This window comes from Phacochoerus africanus, chromosome 1 (assembly GCF_016906955.1).
Source record: "Phacochoerus africanus isolate WHEZ1 chromosome 1, ROS_Pafr_v1, whole genome shotgun sequence".
Taxonomy (NCBI): Eukaryota; Metazoa; Chordata; class Mammalia; order Artiodactyla; family Suidae; genus Phacochoerus; species Phacochoerus africanus.
The window spans coordinates 155,157,605-155,176,931 of record NC_062544.1 but is presented as its reverse complement, the minus strand read 5'-3'; the positions used below and the strand labels follow the sequence as shown (position 1 = coordinate 155,176,931).

The window sequence follows — 19,327 nt, the reverse complement described above, 5'->3', positions numbered from 1 at the left end:
TATGTCTCTCACAGTTATGCTTTGCCTAGCTTGATGGACATCAGTTTCATTCTACACCCAAGCAGATCTCCTTGCTAAAGATTTCAAGGAGATTTATATAAAGCTCTCTTCTTATAGAAATTCCAGTCACTTTGGCTTTCCCAAACTCTTATCTCTATTTCTTCAACTCAGTGTAGTGGGCTTTCTTGGGTTCCTGCTTCCTTGGTGATCTGGCAATTTCCTCTCGGCAAAAAGTAGGGTCATTGTTCTGCTCACCTCTGTTCTTTTCCTTCTTTTACGGATCAAAGTCCTGCATTGTTACTGTTCAATGTTTTAAAATATTTGTTTCACATATTTTTTCCCAGTTTTTTAGTTGTTTATGAAAGGACAGCAATTCCTGTACTGGTTACTCTTTCATAGGCAGAAGCAGAGGTCCACACTCACAAAACTGACCCTTCACAATATGTAACTTAGGTTTCTAAGCAGAATTTATTGAGGCACTACCATAGGCTGGAATCATGGTCACGATAGACATGGCAAAATCTTTGATAAGAAACAGAATGAAATGAATGTAAATCACATTTTCAGAAAATTGTAAAAAGGTAGTAGGATTGGATTTTTGCAGTAATTTATTTATTTTATTTATGTATTTTTTGCTATTTAGGGCTGCACCTGCAGCATATGGAAGTTCCCAAGCTAAGGGTTGAATCAGAGCTGCAGCTGCCAGCCTACACCACAGCCACAGCAACAAGGGATCTGAGGCACATCTGCAACCTACACTGTAGCTCACAGCAACGTGGGATCCTGAACGAGGCCAGGGATAGAAGCTGCATTCTCATGGATACTACTTGGGTTCGTAAGCCACTGAGCCAAAATGGCTACTCCAAAGTTTTGAGTAACCTTAATTTTTTCAATTAATCTAATCAAGAGTTTGATTCCAATAGACGCTATGAATTTTATTTTATTTTATTTTTGCTTTTTAGGGCCACACCCACAGCACATGGAGATTCCCAGTCTAGGGGGCTAATCAGAGCTACAGCTGCCGGCCTACACCACAGCCAAAGCAACATCAGATCTGAGCCACGTCTGTGAACAACACCACAGCTCTCAGCAACGCCAGATCCTTTAACCCACTGAGCGAAGCCAGGGATTGAACCCAAAACCTCATGGTTTCTAGTCGGATTCGTTTCCTCTGTGTGATGCCGGGAACTCCTAAATGTTCAAATATATTTTAAAAATGCACAAACGCACTCCTTATCCTTCATTTTCATTATGTAAGTCATTGATATGGCACACACCAATGCTTTTTTTTTGAACATTTATAATCACCATTCAGATTCCCTTCAGACAAATTATTGCTTAAACTCTATTTAAGTGAGTTGACTCAGGTAAAGAATCAAAGAATAAGGAGGGAAGTTGAGCTAGTCTTGTAGAAGTCAAAAAAAAAAAAAAGGAATAATTTAATAGATATTAAACTCAGAAGAACAATTCTAAAACAGAGAAACCATTTTTCCCTCCCCAAGTCTGAGAACATCTCATAAAGTTTTCTGAGAAGACACAATAGTTTTTATTCACTGTGATTTTTGCATCAGTTACAGTACACAATTATAACTATAACTGATGTTAACCCAGACCCACCACACAGACAAATGAAAATGTGGCCCCACTGTACTTGCAGGCTCCGAGCATCTCTGTGGTTGCCCACTTTGATCATTTCTTAATTTCCATGGAAAGTGCAGGCATCCAGAAGTTCTGTGAGATGTAATATAAGAGAATGGCCATCAGGTATTGCTTGTACATAGTAAACACAATTCTATTCCTATTTTCTAAAAGTAAATGGTAGGTTCATTAAGATTTTTTAAAACTTTTTGGAGTTCCTGTTGTGGTGCAGCAGAAATGAATCCAACTAGGAACCATGAGGTTGCAGGTTTGATCCCTGGCCTCATTCAGTGGGTTAAGCATCTGGCGTTGCTGTGCACTGTGGTGTAGGTCACAGACTCAGCTCGGATCTGGCGTTGCTGTGGCTGTGGCTAGACAGGCAGCTGTAGCTCCGATTCAGCTGCTAGCCTGGGAACCTCCAAATGCTGCAGGTGTGGGCCTAAAAAGGAAAAAAAAAAAAAAAGGCTTTTTTTAAACTCTCTCTCTCCACCCCCCCCCTTTGATAGCAATGCTATCCTAAAACATCTGCATTTTCCTTTCCTCTTGCTTTCACCATCTCTGACACATGATATAATTTAACAAAAATCTAGGCACATGCCCAATCATTCCATTATTTCAACTCTAATTTTATTTCTCCAACCATTTTTTTGAGGCAGCTATGTCAGTTCTATAATACATAGAAATAGAGAGAAATGACCTACTTAGTGCTACTTCTACATGTGTATGTAGAAATGGCCTATTTAGTGCCAACAACACTTTGCTTCTATTTACTTTACTTTTCATATATTTTACTTAAAAACTTTGAAAACTGGTCCTCCGTGAGTGGTACACGTGTCATTTCCAACCCTCTCTCTACGCTGAAGTGCTCACACCCAGACATTTTCATTCTACTGGCCAAAAAAAAAAAAAGTAGAAATACATACGTAAACAAATTCAATTTCCAAATGATCTCAAGTTCTATTGCACTGTCTCCCTCAAATGATTTGGCCTTTTTCAGGTAGAGTCTTATGCTATTGCCCAATTGAGTTGCCTCCTTGGTAAGCCTGAATCCTCCTGCAGGGCCAGGAGCAAGCCCTCCCAACCTTTGTGTTCCTATTTGTACTGGCCCAGGCTTGGCACACAGTCATCCTTAACACAAACCTGTTTATCTTGACCCCTATGTTATTGTTTATTTTACTCACCGGAGGGGAAGCATTGTCTCACGTTAGCAATAGCCTGAAGATACTCTGGCCCTAAGTATTTTTGATAAGTTATTTTGTCCTGAAGGTTAGCCAAACATTCTGTGTCATCGCTGAAGAGCAGATCCTCGGTCGAGGATTTGAACAGCTGGAACATCATGTATTCAAACCCATTTCTTCCAAAGAGCTCCTGGGTCAGACAGACAAAGAGACAGACAGCAAGTGACCAGCAGCCCCAGGCAGCACGAGGTTGTGTCTCCTGCCTCAGAAGTCCCAAGTCTGCTGAACTCCAGCCCCTAGGAAACCTGGGCACAGCCACAGTTTAGGAGGCACCCTAGGAAAACGGCAAAAAGCATGGCCTCTGGGTTCAAATCCTGGCCCTTCTGACTTCAGGAAAATTCTTGACTGACCTCAGTGAACCTCGGTTTACTTGTAAAAATAGAGGTAATTCGACCAAGCAGTGAAATGATGTATGCAAAGCAAGTGCAAAAGAGAAAAAGCTCCATATTTGCCACTGGCTCACTATCCCACCAAGCACGGCTGGATGTTTTCCACTCTCTGGGTCACGCTTGCCTGTGTTTCTATGGCTGGAGCCCTGGCTTCCTTGCCTCTTCTGCCCTCTGGATCCTCCCCAGGCCTGGACCATTTCCATCTCTTCCTGATCTTCCCCTCTTCCTTGGTCAACTTCCCTTGCAGCCGAGATAGCTACTCATTTTAAGTCCACGACCAAGAGCCTCTTGTTTTGTCATCTGCCCCTGGGGTCACCATCCTTTGCCTGGGATGGGTGGGCAGCATACACTAAGATCTAAATTACTCATCTGGGGCTCCTCCAGGAGAGAGGCCCACTGCCCAGGGAGAAAAGGCACAGGGTTGCACTGGAGTGTATCTGTGCAGCTCTGCAAGGGACCTGAGCGTTCGTTTGGGGGATGAGGATTGAATTCCCACACCTGTTGATTGAAGAGCATTCTGCGGACAAAATCCGCCTTATCTTTCCTTGAGACCACAGCATGACTGGGGACTGCTGCTAGGTGACAGCTCTGGGCCTCAGTCACAGGCTTCCTGGTACCATCGGGGCACAGCAGCTGGAAGTCCTCCTGCTTCAGATCCTTTGCCCAGGCCTCGGGGTTCCTTCCTGGGGAGAGAAGAATGCATGAGCCAGAGCTGATGGCCTCTCAAGGTGCCCTCACTGGGGCGGGGGACTGACTACCAGTGCCTGGGAGAATCACAAAAACAGAGAAACTAAACAATAAAGCTTTTACATTAAACAGAAGAGAAACATTCACAAATTCATTTTTCAGTCCCGTTAAAGACAACGATGTCTTTGTCCTGAAAAGCCCTAGCCAAAAGGGAAAAGATTGATCATTTGAAATATATTAAAATTAAGAATGTTCCTCAAAAAATATCATTAAGAAAGTGAAAAAGGCACGCCTTTTCAGAGAGACAAGATATGTGTGATACATATAGCTGGCAAAAATTGCTATCCAGAATACACAGAGAATGCCTAAAAATCAAGAGCCAGACATGCTCCTATAGACTATGGCCAAGGCCAATGTGATAACCAACCCTGCCGAATCTGACCAGACACAAAGAATTTGCTCATCCTCTAAATAAAAAAATGTTACGGGAGTATCCATCGTGGCGCAGTGGTTAACGAATCCGACTAGGAACCATGAGGTTGCGGGTTCGATCCCTGGCCTTGCTCAGTGGGTTAAGGATCCAGCATTGCCGTGAGCTATGGTGAGATGTGACTCGGATCCCGCGTTGCTGTGGCTCTGGCGCAGGCCGGTGGCTACAGCTCCAATTCGACCCCTAGCCTGGGAACCTCCACATGCGGCCCTAGAAAAGGCAAAAAGACAAAAAAAAAAAAAACAAAAGTTACAGCCAAAGTCACCGGAGTATGACTGGGTTGATAGACTTCCCCCATTAAGTACCTGGACCTGATTTCCTGGGAAAACTCCCTGGAAGAGTTTTCCAGGAAGGAGGGAACTGTACGTGCACATACCGTCGGTGTTCTGCAGGACCGTGGGGTGCTTCACAAAGGCCACGTCTCCCTTCTCAACCAGGCACCTGCACAGGGAGGGTCAGGTCAGCAAGGAGAACCCACAGGAGGGGGAGAAAGAGGCTCCAAGAGGGATTCACTGGGAGGCTCCCAACCCCGGCCCCCTGGGGCCACTCAACTCATCTAACACAGTCCATTTACTCCACACACAAAACGGTGATGCCCGGCTGCCCCTGGGAACTGGAGAGGCAGGGAATCAAACCCACATCAGAGCAGCAATCAGAGACACAGCGGTGACAGTACTGGATCCTTAACCCACTGTGCCCCAACGGGAATTACCCAGCCCTCTGTGTTCTAACGAGCCCTCTGGGGGATTCTGACTTGGGCTGTGAGAACCACTGCTTGAGACAGCACCTCCCCCTCGCCATCCATAGAGCAGTGACTCCAAAACATTCTTCCACTTCCCCCAAATCTCAGTCTCTTCGAATACCCATACCCAGCACTCACAGGTGCTCTCGCTTCCCAGAGGAAACACAGAAGTCATTGCGTGGGCTCTCTTTCAGCATCCCCCTGCCAAATCTGGCAGCCCAAGTTCCCACAGCTCTTCTCTCTCCAGCAGAAGTCTCTCCAGGTGCTCTGTGTCCCACTCCTGCCCACACTCAGGCACACCCTTTTCCTCCTCTATAACCCTCTTCACTGGGCTTTTTTCATCATTATTTACACTTCCTTTTTTTTTTTTTTGGTCAGCATTCACACCTTAAAAAACAAACACTAAGCCCTGCCTTGATCCCGCCCCTCAGCAACAGGCCTCTCTCCCCAACTCATTCAACTCCCTAAAAAGATCATCACACCTAACATCAGCACCCCTGCCCACCACCCTCTCTGACCCTGTCGGTCATCTCAGAGGATTGACTCGTTGAATCTGTTCCTGCCTGGGGTCACCAGATCCAGGGGCCAGTTTGTCCTACACATCTTATTGGATTTCTCAAGTTCATCCCTTCCCCAATGATCTGAAATGTCATCTTTGGTATAAACTAAAGATAATATTTCCATGTGTCTGTCTTTTTTTTTTTTTTTGACCATGCCTGCAGTATGTGGAAGTTCCTGGGCCAGGGATCAAACCCATGCCACAGCAGTGACCCAAGCCACAACAGTGACAAGGCTGGATCCTTAACCTGCTGCACTGCAAGGGAACTCTTCCATATATCTGTCTTTGGAGGTTTTTTCCTTCCACTGACTTGTCATTCTTCACATAAACCAGCCTGTATTGATTTACAGTATTACCGTATTATATGGTACTATAATAGTATAATGATTTTTATAATTAAGAAAGAAAAATTCCCTGTGTATAATCTTATTTTAGAGTTATTTGCTCTCATTTCCATCTACTTTTTTGAGAAGCGACTTCCCCTCTAGACTCCCTTTAACCCACAGCAGAGACAACTAGAACTTTAAAGTGCAACTTCACTGCAGGAGTGGTATAAGCAGGAATTTCATCTGAACTGGGCTGACAATCCTATTTCCTGGGAACTGGGACTAATACATCATGGTCTGTGTTTGACTGCTTCTTTATAACCCAGGAGCGATAACAGTGCTGGGGCTGCTGGTCACAGACACTTCCCTCTCTGTTGACTGCTCAACAGAGAAAACTATCAACAGAGAAAACTACCCTGATGGGAGAGAGAAAAGCGGCAGATATACAGAAAGAGAGAGGGGAGAAGCAGAGTGTCCCCTTATGTTAAAGACTCATTCATTGTTTATGTGGAACTCTAATTTAACTAATGACCTGAATTTTACCTGGAAACCCCCACCTTGAAGCATCTTGGCTGTCAGAGTCAGGAAGCCAAGGCAGCGCAAAAGCAGGAAGGAGGAGGTAGGAAGAATGAGCCGACCAGAAGGAAGACTGTTCTATGTGTGCTCATCTTCACTTTGGAAACAGGGGAAATCCTGATTCAGGACAGAACCTGAGGACAGAATTCTAGGCCCTCTGTGAATCTATCATCACCCTACCCAAATGAGGCCGTGCACCGTAAGACTAACGCATCTCCCAATGTAAAGGGAAGTTCAACTATTTTAGTCTAGGTTTAATGTTCAGGGATCTGTGAAAATATGTGATTCATGTATGGCTTATGAAAGGGACAAAACTTTGGAGAGGGAGGAATGAGGGAGCCTGGCAGTGTGATGAAGAAAAGGGTTCTTTCTAGAGGTTCACACAGGCCCCCACATGCCACATAACCCTAATTCACACAGCATGCCCCACTGCCTCGCAGTGTCCACACTGCCCATCACACTTAGAATTATCTCAGCCAGGCCTATAGGGCACCACAATAGCCAGTGTCTGCAGCCCCAATCTCTGCACCTGATCCCTGCCCTCCCTCCCTCTTCCCTGGGACATTCTCTGGCCTCAAACATGGCATGATTTGTCCCACTCCAGCCTCTGTCCTTGCTGTTCCTTCTTCCTGGATTACTCTGCTTCAGATTTTCCAGGCCTGATTCTCATGCAATATTTAACCCTCAGTTCACAGGGCCCCTGCTGAGGCCTTTCCTGACCACCTTTTCGAAGATCGTCCTCAAGTCACTGGCCATATCAACTCCTTAGTCCCCTGTAGCACTTATCATAGTCAGGAAGGCATCACCCATTATGGGTTCATTGTCCTCCTCTCCCCACAAGACTCAGGAGGCATAGGAGCTGTGTGTGTCTTCTTGCTGCTATACTGCTCCAACTAGGAACAGTACCTGCCACATACTAGGTGTCCAATAATTAGTTCTTGAATGGATGGAGGAGCCCAGGAATATGTGTTTTTAAAATGTACTCCTTGGAGTTCCCACTGTGGCTCCAGGGGTTAAGGATCTTGTGTCACCATAGCTGTGGTGTAGATCACAGATGCAGCTCAGATTCACTCCTTGGCCCAAAAACTTCCATATGCCATAGGTGTGGCCAAAAAAGGGAAATAAATAAATAAACATACTCCTCAACCAGGTAGAAGAAGCACGAGTCCAGTGGCCTTCCTTTGATCTTAAATTGGGACGCTGAAAGATGCTGTGACTTGTCCACAATCACACAGAAGAAAGGATCACAAGTAGAAGCAGGATTGGGACTCTGCACCCATCATCCTTGCACCTCTCTGGTGCCCTGCATCAGTTGGTCCTGCCTGAGCAGAGGGCTCCAGGGCAGACTAGAGCCCTCAGGGCCCCTGGGAATCTGCCATTCTATTCTCTAATTCTGGTTCCTCCTAAATGCAGCACCCAGATTGGGGGGGGCGGTGATGAAAACGGTGAAAGGACAGGAAGTTCACTGGGTTGGTGCCAAAGCAAAGCTGGTGGACAGATGCTACTCACCGGAGGGCCCCACTGAAGCCGTGGTACCCCTCGTGGCTGTTGGGGGCACAGGTGTGGGCTGGCTGCCCACTGATGCTGCCACTGCACAGAGCACAGAGACGGGACTCTGGATCAGACCCAGGGGCACAGCTTTGACTGAAGAATTCATCTGCACAGGAGGACAGGGCGGTCAGCTTTTCCTGCCTTTGTTGGCAAGAAAGCCTCAGATTTTGTCCTTAAAACTGACTGAGTGACATAAAGACATACTTGAGGTAGAAATAAGAACATTACGGAATTACAAAAAAAAAAAAAGTTTACAGCTGGAGCAAAGAGGGCCTGGCTGCAGCTAGAACAAGGGTCCGTGAGCTCACAGCAGTCCTGGCACAGGGCAGCAGCATGGAAGGGTAGACACAGACTTAACTTTAAGAGAGTGGGCAAAATTGGAAGTCCTGGCTGGTCGATGGTCCTGCACTTTCTGACGTCTGCTGCCTTTGTTCTTCCTTACAAGCTCTGCCATTGTGACTCAAGGCCAGGAAGGGGCCTGAGAGGCCCAGCCATCTAGCCTTGTGCTGGGCCTCAGGGCACCAGTGAGGAAACCATAGAGGCCTCACCCTCTTGGACTTCAAGTTCCTGGGGTGACATTCATGACTCAAGTAACCATGCTAGTGAATTTGAGTTTCCCACCACGCTCTGGGGAAAAGAACATGGTTCCATGGCTACAGATAAAGGAATGCGGCACAGACCTGGGAGTCAGGGAAGTCCTCAAGTGAAGAATGACTGGGAATTACCCAAGGATGGGCAAAGGGACAAGCTTTCCAGACAGGGAACAGCATCTGCAAAGGCTTAGGACAGGGGTTGGGGGAGGCAGGAAATGGCACAGAAAGCTTAATGGAGGCCATTGAGCCTGGACCACCCAGTGGTCTAGTAAGTGGGGAGGGTGCAGGGTCCAGACCACATGTGATGTCTTACCCTTTGTCCATAGAGAAATAGAAAGGCTTTGAAGGGTTTTAGACAATGCTGGCCCAGGGGTCCAGCAGCAGGGTGAGCCAGGGCAGATGTGGGGTGCAGGCCATAGGCTCCTGCAGGAGGTCAGGGGACATGAGACCAGCCTGGAGCAGAGTAACACAAAGGGAGGGGGCTAGAGGAAGGAGGAAAAGCTGACATCACTGTGATGGAACTGTGGGCTGGCAGAGAAGATGCATTCCATTTCATACAGGTTGAGCTCAATGTGCTTTTAAGATATTTGACTAGATAATGTTGAACAAGCAGTTCAATACATAGGTTTGGAGGTCAAGGAGAGATCTGTGCTGGGGGCAAAAACTTTAGTTATCAGCATATAGACATGATAATAGTGATAGCAGCAAACATTTATCCAGTATTTGCTATGTCCCTGGCTTTGTACATGTAATATTTGTTTAGATGGAAATCCAGGCTATAGGCATGCATGTATGGGCTCAGAGGTTGAATTTAGAGCTGGGGTTGGGGAGTTGCTTTAAGCAACTCAAACATTTATTAACCAGGTTGGGAAAGAGGGACTTTGTAGGGGTAGGAGAAAAAAAGAAGCCAGCATGTTTTCACAAAGGCCAGAAGGTGGTGCTTTAAGGTGATTTGAAGAAGAGGAGGTCATGGAGGAACAGACTGGGGCACATCCTTCAAGCTGGGCATTATGGAGATCCTAGTGGCCTTGACCAGAGTTCTCCTTGTGGAAGGAGGCAGAGGAGCCAGGGGGCAGGGAGTGCAGCCATGACTGGGGTGAGTGGCTCAGACCATGCTTCTAAGAGGTCTGGCTGTAAAGAGGAGTAGGAGAAGCAGGAGCTGGAGGGAAATGTTGGGAGAGGGAGGATTTTCAAAGATGGAAGACATCGGGTTCATCTACATGTTGAAGAAATTGTCGGATATACCAGAGGAAGAAGTGGTAACTGAGGGTGAGGCTCTGGGTGGGGCGGGGACAGGTCAGGGGCCCACCCCCAAGTACAGGTAGGAGGACTGGCAGGGTTATGGAGGGAGGCTGAGCAGATGCAGCCAGCAGGAGCCCCCAGCTTTGGCAGTGGGGTGTTGACAGAAAACTACGTTCCTGATGGTTTCAAGCGTCTCTTGCAGGTGCAGATGAGATCATCTGCTGAGAAAGGAGGATAGATAGGTTGGTGTGGGATGGAGGTTTGTGAACAAGTAGGACATTAGGATGATGATGGGAAGTGTGCGTGTGGAGCAGAGAAACAGCAGGGGTGCTCTTGAGCGCTAGAGGTGCCCTCTGAGACCAGCAGCTGGAGCATCTCAATGGTATGAACTGCTCTGCCCTGTGACATTCTCCAGCTGTGTTCAACTGCCCAGGTGCAGGTTTGTGCAGTGCTTGGATATGTCAGATGGTGGGGAAAGCAGGGGACCAGGAGCCTTTTATGTATAGGCAAGAGTGTTGCTGAAATGACTAATTTGGAAAATTAAGAGAGGTGAGGCTGAAAGTGAAAGATAAAGCACTCGAAGACCTTCTGGTGGAAGGTTTATGATTAAGAAAGTAGCTATCATTAATAAGTCTACAAATAGCAAATGCTGGAGAGGGTGTGGAGAAAAGGGAATCCTCTTTCACTATTGGTGGGAATGTAAATTGGTACAACCACTATGGAAAACAGTATGGAGGTTCCTCAGAAAACTAAATATGGAAATACTATATGATCCAGGAATGCCACTTCTGGGCATATATCCAGTCAATACTTTTCATTAAAAAGATACATGCACCCCTATGTTCATTGCAGACTATTCACAATAGCCAATACAGGAAAACAACCTAAATGCCCATCAACGGATGAATGGATTATGAAGATGTGGTACATATACATAATGGAACACTACTCAGCCATAAAAAGGAACATGCCATGTGCAGCAACACGGACGCAACTAGAGATGATCATACTAAGTGAAGTTAATCAGAAAGAGAAAGACAAATACCATATCATATCATTTACATGTGGAATCTAAAATATGGCACAGATTAACCTATTTATAGAAAGAAACAGACTCACAGACATGGAGAACAGACTCGTGGTTGCCAAGGGGGAGGGGGAGGGTGTGGAATGGACTGGGAGTTTGGGGGCAGTAGATGCAAACTATTACATTTAGAATGGACAGGCAGGAGTTCCTGTCGTGGCTCAGCAGAAACAAATCTACCTAGTATCCATGAAGATGCAGGTTCGATCCTTGACCTCACTCAGTGGGTTAAGGATCCGGTGTTTCTGTGGCTGTGGTGTAGGCTAGCAGCTACAGCTCCGATTTGACCCCTAGCCTGGGAAACTCCATATGGCACAGGTGTGGCTCTAAAAAAGAACAAAAAAAGAATAAAATGGATAAGCAATGAGGTCCTGCTGTATAGCACAGGGAACTATATCGAATCATTTGCAATAGAACATGATAGAAGATAATACAAGAAAAAGAATGTATATATATATGTGACTGGGTCACTTGCTGCACAGATGAAATTCAAAGAACATTGTAAATGAATCATAATAGAACATTTTTTTATTTAAAAAAAAAAGCAGCCAATTCGGTTTATATGGGAAAACAATACATACACACAAACCCACATCCATCACATGTGCACACCTACACATCATTTTTACTTTGCAGCTCTGGCTTCTTCCCTGAGCCAGATGAAATACATAAAGAGTTGAGTGTTTCCCTGAGAGTTGTCCTTTGGGACCAGCCATTCCCCTGGGATGCCACGGGAGAAGAGATGGAGAGCCCTGCTAGGGAGATGTGAAGCACACCTACATGGCCGTCTAGCCCTTGAGCGCACCAGCCACTTGGCCATTCACTGAACTTCTCCCCTACACAGGCACAGGCCAAGGGAAGGGCTGCCACACCACCGCCCAGAGCACACTTACCAAGTTTACAGGACCCGGTTTGGTTGTATATGAAACCCATGGGGATGATCCAGCCTGCGGAAGTGCCAACAGCTGTGTGGCAGGACTTCTTGCCTCTCAGGGAGTTCCAGGTGAGGTCAGCATCTGACTTCTTGACCACGGCCACGACATAATAACCTTGGGACAGAGACACTGAGGTGCAATTTCAATACTTTCAGGGCCATCCAAAAATGTACGTCAGAGCTGCTGGGCTAGCTCCTACCTGCCACTCTTCCGGGGAGGGGGCACAGCTTGAGGCCCTCACTTTGCTCCAGCAGGGGCAGAAGATCCTCCCTGTAACCATCACTGATAGTAACTGGGCCAAGAGACTGATTCTGCTGTTCTGCAGGTATGTCTTCATACACACACTCACCAATATTTACACACACACACACACACACACACGCACATATAAGCTACATACTTTTCCAATGGGATGCTGCTATATATTCTTCCCTGTGAGTTGCTTCATTCTTCCTTGATGACATGCTGCCGACACCTCTTGATTCAGGTTTACAACAATAATACCATTTTCTAATAATGACAATTTAATATCTTCTTATATCTTCTTATATATATTTGTCTTTTTAGGGCTGCATCCATAGCATATGGAGGTTCCTGGGCTAGGTGTGGAATGGGAGCTGTAGTCTCTGGCCTACACCATAACCACAGCAACGTCAGATCCGAGCCGCGTCTGTGACCTACACTATAGCTCATGGCAACGCCAGATCCTTAACCCACTGAGGGAGGCCAGGATTGAACCTGCATCCTCATGGATCCGAGTCAGATTAGTTTCTTCTGAGCCACGATGGGAACTCCCCCCAGTATATTTTAAAATCCCTTTTTCTTATCCTACCTCATTCGCTTACAAAATAATGCCAAATATCTTGGGGGGGGGCATTCTTGTCTTGCTCCTGATTTTTATGGGAACACCACTGATATTTGACATATTCCTATCCCAATGTTCTGTAACAAAATTGTGCTTGTTGAATAAGGCCTAAGCTGCAAGGCTGAATGTATACAATTGGAATAGAGGGTAATGTGGCTCACCACCACCATGCCCACCACACCCAGAACACACACACACACACACACACACACACACACACACACACACACACACACACACACACCCTTACTTGCTGCTGTGGTAAAAGCCTGGAAAAGTTGGGAGTCAATTCGGCAGTTGGTTAAGACCTGCCTTGTCAGTTACTAAATGACCTCGGACAAGTCACTCAGCCTCTAGGATCCCAGTCTCTCCTCAGTAAAGTGGTAAGAGTAATACCTTTGCAGGGGGGTATTTAGAGGAACGAGATGAGCTAATAGGAGCGTACAGCACCCTAGGAATGGTAAGGGAAGGTGACATCGCTAGGTTTCCAATCATGTTGCTAACAGCAAAGGCAGTGCCAGAGTCCCTCTTGATGAAGCAGATTCTCCTGAGGCCTCAGCAAGCTCTTGCCTACCAGACTCAGCAAAACACCGTTACAGTGCCTTTCTTGAGCTGTGACGATTTCTGCACAAATAACATTAATTATTGTCATCTGGTGTGTGTGTGTGCATGTGTGTGTATGTGTGTGTAGCTTCAGGGTTAACCCCTCTCCATCCTTAATCAAATCTAACCTTCTCCATCACTCTGAACCATCTCCTAAGCATCCTCATTGGCCTACATGTGTGTTTGACTTTACATCCTAGAAATTCGTGAGGCAACTGGAGTTCTTTCTAACTTCATGTGTTCTATAATCAGAACAATGAAATGCCAGCCCTTAGGATTGGGGATACACCCAGTTCAGAGAAGACTGTTAGCCATGAAAGTGACAGGGCAGAAGAAGAACATATCCCAGGGCTGGAGTCCTGCTGCACTCAAGGCAGAGCTGCTGCCAGATAAGTGGCCTCTACTCCTGAGGCCTTTGTGGAGGTGGGTGGACTCTCTGGCCCCAAGTTTGTGCTATGATACCCCAAACTCACCCATCTCCCCCAGCTTTCCTGTCTCATAAGAAATTGCAGGAGTTCCCATTGTGGCTCAGCAAGTTACACACCTGATTGGTATCCACGAGGATTCGGGTTTGATCCCTGGCCTCACTCAGTGGATTAAGTATCCAGCATTGTCTTGAGCTGCGGAGTAGGTCACAGACATGGCTCAGATCCCATGTTGCTGTGGCTGTGGCATAGACTGGCAGCTGCAGCTCCTTTTGGACCCCTAGCCTGGGAGCTTACATATGCTGCGGATGAGGTGCTAAAAAGAAAAAAATAAATCCGAACCCAAGTGAATACCTGTTTCCATCTCAGGATCCTCCATCACCATGGTTTTCAAAGCTTAATTGCACTAGAATCAGACTGCAGGCTTGTTAAAACAGAGCGGGCCCCATCCTCCAACTCCACACATCAAGAAGTCTGACTCAATAATGTTCATTTCTAACAAGTTCTCAGGTGATGCTTATGCTGCTGGTCCAGGCACCACACCAGACAAAGACCCAGGGCTCTAGCTAATGCCCAAGATTAGGGGCCTCCGAGACAGACCCTCTTTGCCCACGTGCAGATACAGATGGCAAAACTTGGCCCCTGGTCTCCTATTCTCAAGAGCAGATGGACTCCCTTGCTATTCAGATCCAGCCACGAAAAGCTAAAGGGTTGATTTCATTTTCCTCCTCCTCCTCCTCATTAGCAGCATCTGTGAGTCCCTTCCTCCTCCCATGAGGCCTCCACTGGGCCCCAGGAATGGTCAGGATCAGGCTCCTGCCCCAGGGCTGACCTCCCTGTAGAGATGGGTGGCAGCCTGTAACCGGGACCCCTGTGGTGGGTCAGGAGGAGCTAAGCCTTCTGGCCACAGCACCTCAGCTCAAATGCAGGTACAGCCACCTCCCAGGTGGGTGGCCTTGGGCAAGTCACACAGCCCTGAGCCTCACTTGCCCATCTAGGTGACTTGGACAGTAATGCCCACATTCTAGGGCAGAACGCTGGGCAGAGTGAGCAGGAACAGGGCAAGCAGGAGTCCCCTGTTCACTGTGGGGTGCCTGACGACAGTAATTACTACACAGCTCACCACAGACTTGCTCCTTCACAGTGAACTGAGGCAGCGCCATCTTTTTTTTTTTTTACAACTCTAGTAACTTTCACTTATTTGTAGACTTGCCTCGCCATCTCCCTGATAACAGTCCTTTACCTCTGAGCCCCTGTGTTATTCTGACTCACCTTCCACAGGTGTATTCACACACTTAGACCCAAACCGCTCTTTGCCATCTTGAGACACTAAAAAGGAAAAGACAGGGTATATGGCCTTAAACTCCCACATTATTCAAGTCATGATTTTCTCAATCTCAACAGTCAAGAATAATATGAGAAATGCTAACTCAGCGGTGGGCCATTGGCCATCAACCAGCCAGGATCTGGGAAGCTTCCATTGTGGCTCAGCAGGTTAAGAACCCAACACATTATCTTTGAGGATGTAGGTTCAATCCCTGGCCTCGCTCAGTGGGATAAGGATCCAGTGTTGCTGTGGCTGTGGCATACGCTGGCAGCTACAGCCCTGTTTGACCCCCCTAGTTCAGGAACTTCCATATGCTGCAAGTGTGGCTATAAAAAGAAAAAAAATTGGGGTGGCTTCCATCTTCTCACCTATGACAGAATGTGTCTTCCTCTGCCCTCAACAGTGGGGTCAGCCAGAACACCTGTCCTCCTGAATTGGTGGGCAACTTTTTTTTTTTGTCTTTTTAGGGCCGCACCCATGGCATATGGAGGTTCCCAGGCTAGAGATCAAACTGGAGCTGTGGCTGCAGGCCTTTGCCACAGCCACAGCAACGCAGGATCTGAGCCTCAACCAACACCACAGCTCATGGCAACACTGGATCCTTAACCCACTGAGTGAGGCCAGGGATCGAATCTGCATCCTCATGGATGCTAGTTGGGTTCATTAACCACTGAGCCATGACGGAAACTTCAGTGGGCAACTCTTAACTCAAGGACAGTTTGGCAAACCTTGTGGCCAGCTCGATGCCATGCCCTTCAACCTCATTCTTTAAGTCATAAAGGTGCTATTTTGATTTCTTTCTAACTCCCCCTTCTCTATCTTAATTGGTTCTGACTCTGGGGAAGATAGATGTTATCTATTAGCCCCCTATGCTCCAACAGTAGCTATTGTTATGCCTGCACTGAACTAAATTATTTCCTCATCTTTCTATGTCTATAGCCCAGAGGGAAGAAAACACAAGAGACGCTTTGCTTCACTCACAGTAGTTCTCTGCCAGGACAGGCACCAGACCACACTTGCCCGCTGTGTAGAGGAAGCCTCCATCCAAGCTCATGGCATCAGCCTCTCCTTTCTGCAGTTAAGAAATAAATCAATAATAACACAAAAGTGAGGCTGTTGTTCTGACTCACCCTCAGAGACTCCGTGTCACATGTCCTTGTGATAAACCAAATGGTGGATTACCCAAAGCTTTTGGCACATAGACAGGGTTTAGAAAACTGGAAGTGCCTTTAGCCAGTTGACCCAGGAGCAAGCACTCAACCCAGGTCACGCTCTCTGTACATCTCTGTGTCCCCCATGAGACCCCATTCTGAATAATGGACATGCCCTCACCACACTTTCTTTGCAACCACTGTCACTCACTCAACAAGCCACACAGTCAGGCTCAGGGTATGTATTTAATCTGTTTCTATGGAACAAGCTTTCTTCCAAATGGCAGCACTGGGTTCTGTTCCTATAACCCCATTAGCATTCCACTCTAATCAAATCAATAATTAACTTATGATTTTAATCAATGAATGTTTCCAACAACAGAGCAAAAAAAAAAAATGTGTACTTATAGTCACAGATAAGGTCATCAGGGAAAAAACACACAGAAACAGGCATGCTCTTTGCTCTTCCTCTGTTAACCGCCCTTCTAGAAATCTATGTTAAAACAGTAGTAATTATAGAAACAAAAGTGTGTCAAGGAGTTCCCTTTGTGTCTCAGCGGTTAACGAACACAACTAGGATCCATGAGGATACGGGTTCCATCTGTGGCCTCGCTCAGTGGGTTAAAGATCCAGTGTTGCCGTGAGCTGTGGTGTAGGTCACAGATGTGGCTTAGATCTGGGTTCTGTGGCTGTGGCTAGGCTGGCAGCTGTAGGTCTGATTCAACCCTTAGCCTGGCAACTTCCATACACTGTGGGTGTGGCCCTAAAGAAAAAAAAAAAGCAAAAAACAAAAAACAAAAAAGTGTATCAAGCCCTTACTATGTGCCAGGCCTTTTTCTAAACACTTTATGGTGATTACCTCATGTATTCTTCACAAAGTCAAATAAGGCAGGTACGTAATGCTCCCCCCCCCTTACACATAAGTAAACTAGAGCAGAGAGAGGTTGCAATTTATCCAAGAGATGATCACTAAGACTTACACTTTGGTAGTTTTATTCTTTAGCTTCTGTTCACAACCACTATGCAACACAGCTTCCAGCCCTGATGGCTCCAAGGGGACACATCTCTAAATACTATTCTGCGTACATTTTCTTCATCCATAAAATGGGTGAAAAGTTTACATCATAGGTTTATTATGAGAATTAAATGAATTAATGCAAGTGAAAAGCTCCTATACACACGTGGCACATAGCAAGTAACTCCAGATATATTCACTGTCATTAACAGTAAAGATATATTGAGAAATATCGATGGGTAGAGAACAAAAATCTCCAATCCTATAATATCTATAGTAGCAAAGGATTTGGAAATAATTCAAGTATAGGCATTTAAAAATTGATTAAATAAATTGAGGCAAAAAGAAGTTCCCTTTGTGGCTTAGCAGATTATGAACCTGACCTAGTCTCCATGAGGATGTGGGTTCCATCCCTGGCCTTGCTCAGCGGGTTAAGAATCCAGCATTGGGAGTTCCTGTTGTGGCTCAGTGGTTAATGAACCCGACGGTTCAGTGGTTAAGGATCCGGCGTTGCTGTGAGCTGTGGTGTAGGTCATAGACATGGCTTGGATCCTACGTTGCTATGGCTGAGTTGCAGGCCGGCAGCAGCAGCTCCGATTTGACCCCTAGCCTGGGAACCTCCATATATGGCGGGTGTGGACCTAAAAAAAAAAAAAAAAAAAAAGAATCCAGTATTGCCACAAGTTGTGGCATAGGCTGGCAGCTGAAGCTCCAATTTGACCCCTGGCCTGGGAACTTCCCTATGCTAAAGGTGTGGCCATAAAAAGAAAAAAAAAAATGAGGCAGAAATATTTGGTGGGCTATTATGCAGCCTTTAAAAACATATTTTAAATGATTCTTTCATTACCTAAAAAAAGTGCATCAGCTGTACTAAAGAACTGAAATAGTAACAATTCCTAACATGTATTAATTGCTTATTATATGCCAGGTGAACTTACAAGCACTCAAATTCACTTAATTCTTATAATTGACAAGTTTAGGAGACTATCTAAATTGCAAGGCCTTAATATTATGGGCTGGTCCTAGGGAGATTTATCAAAATCATGATCTTCTTAAGAAAATTGTAGTCTCTCCTAAGTTTGTCAATTTTTCCACTTTTATTTATAAACTTATTTTTTTTCTGATTTCAAAAATATCTGCTCATAAAGAAAATGGACAGGTAAGAGCCAACACAACAGCATAACTCAGAAATTATGTGGTGCTGAGTTCTGAGTTATGGAGTTAAAAACAGTATTTTTCATTTCTCTTCTGCATGTGATATTTTATCACCAAAAAACCCCCCAAAAGAAAATCTTAACCTTTCCAAAGGACTGAAAAGGTTGATTTGCTTTCACATTCCACAGGAGCCCTGACCACACCCTGGGCTGTCATCCCACTTCTTAGTCAGGGCCCCTCCGAGCTCCCTGGACTCCAGAGCTGAGTCTGGGTCTGGGGCTGCTCTGTGTTTTCAAGTTTCCACCAGGCTGGAGCTGGAGGGGCCTGTGAGGGCAGTGGGTGGGGCTCTGGAGAGTGGGGGGCAGCCCACAACAGGTTCTTCTCAGCCTTGAGGCTGATGGAAAGGCGTCCGGGAAGGGCCCCAGCCTGGGAGGGGCTCCCAGGCGTCCGGGGAGCCCCTCCTTACCGCGATGGCAGCAATGCAGTCCTCCATGGTGTCCTCCGAGTTGCAATTCAAGATGCCGCCGCTCAGGGCACTCCAGCTGTCACACTTGGTCCTCTCGTGCTGGCCTACTGCGCACCACATCACCCTCTGGGGTTCTTCTGTCCCTTGGACTGGTGGAGAAGAAACAGCAATGGGTCTAGTGCCTCTGGCTTCCCAGTGGCTGCCCAAGGGGCCCTTCTTAACAGCAACAGAGTTGGCATGTCTCATGCCCATGCCACCGCTTGTAAATGG

At 46.4% G+C, this 19,327-nt stretch overlaps 1 protein-coding gene across 1 annotated transcript in view; it reads right to left on the bottom strand.

Annotated features, from left to right (window-relative positions):
* Positions 1-1,522: 1,522 nt before the first annotated feature.
* The window catches only part of LOC125128576 (inhibitor of carbonic anhydrase), a 44,407-nt gene continuing 26,602 nt past the window's right edge, over positions 1,523-19,327 (bottom strand). Inside the window, exons 9-17 of the mRNA XM_047782837.1 lie at positions 19,058-19,206; positions 16,252-16,342; positions 15,216-15,272; positions 12,009-12,164; positions 8,155-8,302; positions 4,819-4,883; positions 3,764-3,948; positions 2,820-3,006; positions 1,523-1,731 (exon numbers count right to left, since the gene is read on the bottom strand). Coding sequence (XP_047638793.1) covers positions 1,697-1,731; positions 2,820-3,006; positions 3,764-3,948; positions 4,819-4,883; positions 8,155-8,302; positions 12,009-12,164; positions 15,216-15,272; positions 16,252-16,342; positions 19,058-19,206 — 1,073 coding nt within the window. The 3' untranslated portion in view covers positions 1,523-1,696. The remainder of the gene's footprint in view (positions 1,732-2,819; positions 3,007-3,763; positions 3,949-4,818; positions 4,884-8,154; positions 8,303-12,008; positions 12,165-15,215; positions 15,273-16,251; positions 16,343-19,057; positions 19,207-19,327) is intronic.